Source organism: Ruditapes philippinarum, unplaced genomic scaffold, assembly GCF_026571515.1.
Source record: "Ruditapes philippinarum isolate M1 unplaced genomic scaffold, ASM2657151v2 ctg107_1_1_1_1, whole genome shotgun sequence".
NCBI lineage: Eukaryota > Metazoa > Mollusca > Bivalvia > Venerida > Veneridae > Ruditapes > Ruditapes philippinarum.
In genome coordinates this window covers 13,296-21,075 of record NW_026864052.1, presented here as the reverse complement: position 1 = coordinate 21,075, position 7,780 = coordinate 13,296, and the positions used below count along the sequence as shown (strand labels likewise).

Sequence of the window (7,780 nt, the reverse complement as noted above, 5' to 3'; positions counted from 1 at the left end):
TTAAATGAGTCTCTATAATTCAATTTATAGCGTACAGAACCATCTGCTTCGTAGTGAAGAACTCTAATGTCACTAACCACTGGGTCTCCAACCCTAGTCCCAGGTCTAATTGAAACATAGTAGCCCAACTCCGAGTATGCTTTGAAAAAATCGTAGCCAACGTATTCAACGATATATGGGTTAGAGGGACAGGCTTCCTTGATGAAGTCAACATACTGTTGTGGCACATAAACATTCTTGTTCTTTATTTTCCTCTCCACTACGCTGTGTACTGAATCCACCTCCATTTGAGTATGGCCTTTTTCGAGGATCTTTTGTGTGATTTCAAGGTCAAGAGTCATAGCCAAGTGACATAAAGTGTTTGACATTACCAAGTTCCTATTTTGATAGGTACATCCATCACTATATATAATGATGTGTTTGATTTCTTCATCTTTGGAAATCATTTTTTCAATGTAGTCAGCCAAGCAAGAAGCAAAGGAATTAGCCGAAAGATCCCCCATTCCTTCATGCCAAAAGTAGCAGGTCGCCTGCTTCGTTATAAGGTCATACAAAGTGAAATTATGGCATGCTAATTTGGTTTTATAATACAATGCGCTTGCATTCATTTTTGGCGAAAGTAGAACTGCTTGTACGTCCATTGTAAGAACTTTCACTGAGTGGTTTGTTTGACAAAATAACTTGTCACGGTTTTTCTCCTCTCGTGAATTTATTTTTCTATTCTGATGTTCGTTGTAAATATCAGCGGATATATTACCTGCATCAAAAACCTACACAGATATCACACTGGTCCTTTTTTGGCACAAATAGACCAATATTTAGGCTCTCGAAAACTTCGGTAAATACTCTACGACTCGCACATACCCTTTCATTACAATGTTTCACGTATTCTTTATACAAGCAGGTCAGAGAGTTAAATACAGGTTCAAGGTAGGTCTTCGAAGTCGATGAACGGCAATAATGAGATTCCATTCTAGGGATGCTTTCAAGAAATTGCTTGACACTCATACGTAGCTGGCCGTGTCTTTCTTCTTGAGCTTTCTTTCTTGTATCTGAAAAAGAAAGGCATCAAATATCTTTTATAAAGTGCTAACAACACATTTAATATTTCAGTCAATCACTCATTCACTTAAACTGATACTCATTCATATTGTAATTCACTCACTAACACACACACCAACTCACGCACTCTTACGCACGCACGCACTAATTTATTCATTCACACTCCCACAAATTTATTCATTCACTAATTTAAAACTCACTTTTTTATATAGAGAAGAAATTGGGATTTAGAAATTGTATTAAACATTTAAATGGCATGTTACTACCTGACTGCTTCTGCTTTTTCTCAGCTGATCTATCTGGTACACCCGATATTGACTGTTCTATCCATTGATATACTGTCTGCTCCCCTAGTCCAAGAGTTGACAAAAATAGTTGTTTACATACGACAATACGCTCTTCATTAATTCTTAGATGGTATGTGAGGGTTCGAGTTCTTCTACTTGGTTTTCCATTTTCAAGTGTAGGTTCCTCCACTGCTTTAGCATTTATAAGCGAGTTTACATATACACGCCTTTCATCCCATGTTGTCATGTTTGTCCAAAAATTAGTAAATATCTCTCTCCTATCTGCTTCTGTTACGGTTTTGCAATTTTTTATATTAGAGGTTTGGCAGCGTGATGAACACCTTTTTTTCAGACAACGTCCTTGCGGACTTTTCAACATGGAATCCCCACTTCCCATCCACTTTTTCATTCCTTTGTATGCATTCCCTGACATACGCAACTGTTTATTACGATGTCTCTGCCTTTCTCCTTTTCCATTTTGTTTATCATTTGCCTTTACAGATTCATTTTCTACGGTTTCTTCATGATCAATATCGTCTTCCGATGGTGACGCGTATTCACCCTCTTCACTAGGATTATAATCTGGGTCATTTGCATCTTTGTCATTATTTATATCTTCATATTCTTCATTTTCTCCTAGATCCAAACATGTTTCATTTTCAACATTTGTTGTAATATCTTTTACACTATTTTTGTCTCTATTGTTTCCAATGAAAGAACTTTCACCTATGACAGAATATGCTTGTTGAAAGTATTCGTCAATCTCAGTTTCTTTACCACCAATCGATTCATCATTAACACCTGCTACAAACACTGCCATTAAATTCATCCAATATAGTAACATTTGACTCTTTGCAATTCAGAGAAATATCTAATTCACTATTTTGATCAGTTGCTGCATTGGAACGATCATCAAACACATTTACACTGTTATCAGCGTTTACAATTCCAACGATCTTTTCAATCTCAATGTCAGTCTCAGCATCTCCACTTTGAACAAATATTTCAAGTTCTATAAAATCTTTATATATTTCAGTGTTTTGACACCGGTTCACTGTTATCTAAATTGGCGCATGACTCATTGTTTTCTGTTTTCATTGTTGATTCACTGTTTTCAGCACAGATAATCGAATCAATTTTGTTATAGATTACAGATTCACTGTTTTCTAAAGTAGATATTTGCTCACTATTTCCACCATTTATAACTTGTTCAGTCCTTTCTGTATTAATATCTTGTGCCTTATAACACACAGATTCACTGTCTTCCACACACGTAGACCCGACTTCCATTGATTCATTATTATATTCTGTTTCTGAAAAATTTGGTTTATTACAAATATTTGAAGGTGTCAACTCATTGTAGTTTTTGTTGTTATTATTTATGTCATGGTTAATACTCGTATCAGTCACTTGTTCTTGTTCCATAACCTTTATGAGTTTTAAAAAGAGAATTCTGAACCACCATTTTCTTAGCTAACACACGGCTTTCCTTTTGATTGCTTTGAGCAAAAGTTACCATTGTTTTGCCCAGTGGTAACATATTTGAAAAATAGTTAATAATTTACAATTTTTTATCCCTGGCTCACAGACTGGACAGTGTATCCCACTTTCTTTCAATGTATCTAAATGTGAATAATTTAATGCTTCATCTGGAAATGTTGGATGAATACATAATAGATGAAAATACCGTTCACAGTCAGCGAACTGACATCGAACATAAAACTGCCCATTTCTAAGAGAAATTAGATAAGGCCCAATGTCAACTACTTTTTCAAGAATATGAATTAACTCATTAATATCTGGTACAAACTGACAAATGTGACACTTATATTGTAAATATTCAGTTTCTCCCGTTGACTCGGTATCACTTTCTCCAGAATACTGTGACATTCCGCTTAACCGTATCTGAAAATAAAATTAAATCGCCATTATGATTCTAGATGAATTAAAACACCTATTTTTAAGCTATTTCAAAACATCGTATTTCGATATAAAACGGGAAGAAAATGAAATACCAAATAATCGTATCTCGTAAAATCTCGTATCTTGATTGCTAGTATCTGAAAAATGAAATGACAAATTCTCGTATCTCGAAAAATTACATCAAACGTCAGAAATCGAACAAAAATTATCTTTAGCGAAAATTAATATCTTTATTTACGTTTAATTATTTCAAACATTAGTAACGATTGAAAGAATTATATACAGATAAGCAATGAAAATTAATGTATTTTCTCTATCAGCCGCAATAGGACACTTCTTTGAACAGATATGACTAAGCATATTTATTAAAACCTTAAAAAGTAGGTAATTTAGAAAGTACAAAAATAGAATCTACTTAACTTACCGATTTGAATGTAAAAAAACAATTTATCCAACGTTCTCCGTCAACATATTGTGAAATTTAAAAGATACGAGGTTTTGACAAAAACAACAAAAATCATCCAATCGACACACGAGATTTTGTCACGTGACAATTTTCGCCTTTTCCATTGGTGTAGAGCTACACTATTTTGGGAGACGGTGCGCTGGTATGTTTAAATTTTCGCGGCATCAAAAACCCATTTTGCTAAAAAACCGAGTTACGATATTTTGACCCCCCACCGACGATATATAAAATCACATGTTCTGCCTCCTTTACACAACATACCATTTGAATTCAAGACTTCCACAAGTGATGGGTCTGCTGTAATCTGGTGCTGAACACCATCGATGTAGAGTTGTAGACCAAGAATGTACTGAAAGTATTAAGTAAAGAAATAAATAAATATCTAACAGTGTTTAAACACGGCAACACGAAATACGCAAATACACCCAAATATAGCAACATTCATTTTTGTGTCGCCTCTACGGAGTATAGGGATATAGGGATCACTTCTCCGTCGTCTGTCTGTCCGCCCGTCACAAAACTTGTCCGGACTACTCCTCATAAACTACTGGTGCAATTTCATCCAAACTTTACAGGAATGATCAGTACCAAGTCTAGTTGTGCATATTGTCAGCATTTTTCGGTTCAATGATTTTTGTCAGAGTTATGGCCCTTTAATAATTTTTAATTTTAAAGTTTGTCCGGACTACTTCTCTTATACCACTAATGCAATTTCAATGAAACTTTACAGGATTGATCTGTAGCTCAAGTCCTTGCGCATATTGCACGGGTTTTTTGGTTGAATGATTTTTGGCCGAGTTATGGCCCTTTGATAAAAAGGTGTTTTTTTTCTGTGTGTTGCCAGATACGCAAAAGCTTGTCCGGACTACTCCTCATAAACTACTGGTGCAATTTTATCCAAACTTTACAGGAATGATCAGTACCAAGTCTAGTTGTGCACTGTCCGTCTGTCACAAAATTTGTCCCAACATGAAATTGGCCATCATGAGGCGACACATGTGATTACTGATCGCTCTTGTTATTTGTATAAAATATAAATTATATCGAGAAAATGAATTAATATTCATAAAATAATATGACATAGCTTGCTATAACTTTCATTCATTCCATTGAAATGGGCAGTTCAGATATTGTAAGAAAATAAACTTGTGACATTTGCTTATCTGGGTTTATTTATGAATAATATACTTGCAATTTAAGATGAAGATATGATAATATTTGTGTCTACATTTAAATTTTTAGGGTATAATGTTGTTGAAAATTTCATACAAGTGTCCATTATATTATTTTTTTTCTAAATTTAATAGCCTTAATGGATTATACAGTATTTTGGTAGGCCCTATATTTAAATGATGATAGGAAAATGTATATTTTGGTACAGTGTGTTTGATTATATCTTAGTGAAAGTGTATATTGTATACATGTACTTGAACTCTTCATACTTAAGATAGCACTTTTTAGGTATAAAACATTTCTTTTTCGTATTTTGGGCAATATTTGAGTGTATTTGGCCCTTTATGGGTATTTCGTGCTGCCCGTTTAAACAACGTCATCATAGGTTTTTCTTTTGCTTACATCATTTTCTTAATATGCAAATAAGTGTTTTCCACAGACATTAAAAGCTTGAATGATATCATAATCTCATAAAATGTCTTGTCAATGCCGGTAATTCAGTTACAGGGCGGTTTTTACTTGATACCTTTGATTTCAATTGTCCGAAATGCGTACAGTATCCCAATATTAGGTTAGTTCAAATCATCTGTTATGTCAGCGTTCAAAACACACAAAATGCAATTTGAAACACGGAGGAACAATAATATGAATGTTTTACATTAAGTGGCACCAAATATACTATTATGAATCTATTCATTATGAAAAACACTGTTTCTTAATTCCTCTTTTTACTTACATCTCCTTGTCCGCCATGCTCTTTTCATCACGTGATTTAAATCTCTTCAAGCTCTTCCAAATATTGAGTGGAAGAGATGGAAGAGCTTCTAAAAATAGAAGACGCTCAATCGAACACTTTGGAAGAGCTCTTCTTATTCCGGTAGCTCTTCCGTGTGCCCAAACGAACCGGCCAGTTGACTTCTCCCTTCTCCCGCAAAATTTCTCCATCTCCTTGCAGTTCAGCTAGAGGGGAACCTGATCCTTAACATGTCTAATTAAACTAAAATGCCCCAGCATGTGATGAGGCACTAGAGGGGACATCTCACGGAGACCACTGCAGCATCCCCTTGGACATCTGTGGTGTCATCTAGCAAAACTTTGGGAAAGTAGCTGAAATGACCTCTTCCCTCTCTTCTAAGCTAACAGTTAATGGTGCTAGAAAAAACTGGCTTTTTCTTATCTTACCGAGACCACTACAGCATCCTCTTGGACATCTGTCTTGTCAGCTTGCCAAACTTTGAGAAAGTTGCTGAAATGACCTCTCCCCTCTCTTCTAAGCTAACAGGTAATGGTGCTAGAAATGTCTTTTTAATCTCACTGAGACCACTGCAGCACCCTCAAGAAAGTCAGTGTAGCAACTTGCCAAACTTTAAGAAAGTTGCTGAATTGACCTAATCTCTTTCTTCATACTCCAGCAAAGTGTAAGTACAGTACTGTGCACTGTGGCCAGGTGAATCCATTCTTCCATCCCATGAAAAGTAAATACAAACTAAAAATATAGCATTCTTTGACTTCATTTTTGATCAATTAAAAATTAAAAATATGTTTTTCATTGAATAGAAAGTTCATTAAACCTATCCTCTAAAATCCTATAATCTGATAAATACTGCTCAAAAATATGTTAGATCAGTATTCGTCAATATATATAGATATAAAATATAATGAAGTCTTATCATTGGTTGATCAAATAAGGACCAATACAGACTCAACACTATCAAAGCTTATCAAGGGCTCTTATCCACAAATATCCCCCAGTTGGATAATATGATCACATTGTTCACTGTGACTCAATATTTTGTTTCACAATTACTTTTGTTCTCCTAATGAAATGAAACTTTTTCATCAGTGAAATATCAAGTACCTGCTACAATGATCTCCTTCCCCCTGTATTTTTCAAGATTTTGCTGTATCAACTTGTCAATCTCTTCCTTTGTTACAGGAACACAGTGTTTGGACTGTATTTGGTAGTGAGTAGTCTTAGACACAATCCTGATACCAAGGAATCTAAATAAAAGGCGAATTTTCTCAAAGTTGTTCCCACTTGTCAAAATTCCACAAGACAGCAAAAAGTCCCCAGCAAGCCTACGTCTGACCCAATATCAAAAATAAACTTCTTCAGTGAGAAAAAAATAAACAAGGCTAAATCCCGCTCCCAAAAAAGAAAAACAGTGTTCGAAAAAAGGCAACAGAAGAAGAGAAACAACACTTTCTATCCGCTTTGAAGAAAACAAACAATAAGCCTGTTGTCCTCAGTTGTTTTAATGGCTATTCAGAGACCCCAACGTGATCCCAAATTACCAGCCCCCCTCACTTCCTTCTATAAAGAAGGAAATGTTGCATTAAGCTCTGAAGATCTGAAACGGCAATGTGAAACAACATTCAGTAATCTGAAACTAACTGATGAGGAAATAAAATATGTGAATAAATGTACAGTAGGCCAGAGTTCTAATATGGTATGGCATGAGCAAAGAACTGGCAGAATAACTTCCTCAACAGTTCATGCAGTCATTAGAACAGATCCCAACAACCCTTCAAAGTCAGCTATCAATCAAATATGCAACCCAAGAAAATCTCAACTTCAAACTGAAGCTATTAAGTGGGGGAAATGACAATGAAGATAAGGCTCTTAAGGCGTACAAACAAATTATGGAACATTCAAATCCACCCCATAATAATATGAAGCTTCATAAAGAGGGACTTCAGCTCTCAAAAGAAAACCCCTACATTGGCGCCAGTGCTGACAGCCTTGTTTCTTGTGACTGTCATGAAGTTAAATTAGTTGAAGTGAAATGCCCCTTCTCCGCAAAAGAAATGGATGTTAAAACATTTCTGTCAAAGCCCGACTGATAGATTAAAGATAATAATTTATGCT

At 35.2% G+C, this 7,780-nt stretch overlaps 1 protein-coding gene across 1 annotated transcript; it reads right to left on the bottom strand.

Moving 5' to 3' along the window:
• Positions 1-762: 762 nt before the first annotated feature.
• Positions 763-2,169, bottom strand: LOC132724282 (uncharacterized). The gene is made up of 2 exons (XM_060709115.1): positions 1,329-2,169; positions 763-1,052 (listed from the first exon to the last, which is right to left on the bottom strand). The coding sequence occupies exons 1-2, from the start codon at positions 2,167-2,169 to the stop codon at positions 763-765; spliced, it is 1,131 nt and encodes a 376-aa protein (XP_060565098.1).
• Between the last annotated feature and the right edge of the window lie 5,611 nt (positions 2,170-7,780).

Coding starts and splice junctions, on each gene's coding strand:
- LOC132724282 (XM_060709115.1), bottom strand. CDS start 2,169: ATGGCAGTGTTTGTAGCAGGTGTTAATGATGAATCGATTGGTGGTAAA. Junction 1,053..1,328: donor GAAAAAGCAGAAGCAGTCAG/GTAGTAACATGC, acceptor TTTCTTTTTCAG/ATACAAGAAAGAAAGCTCAA.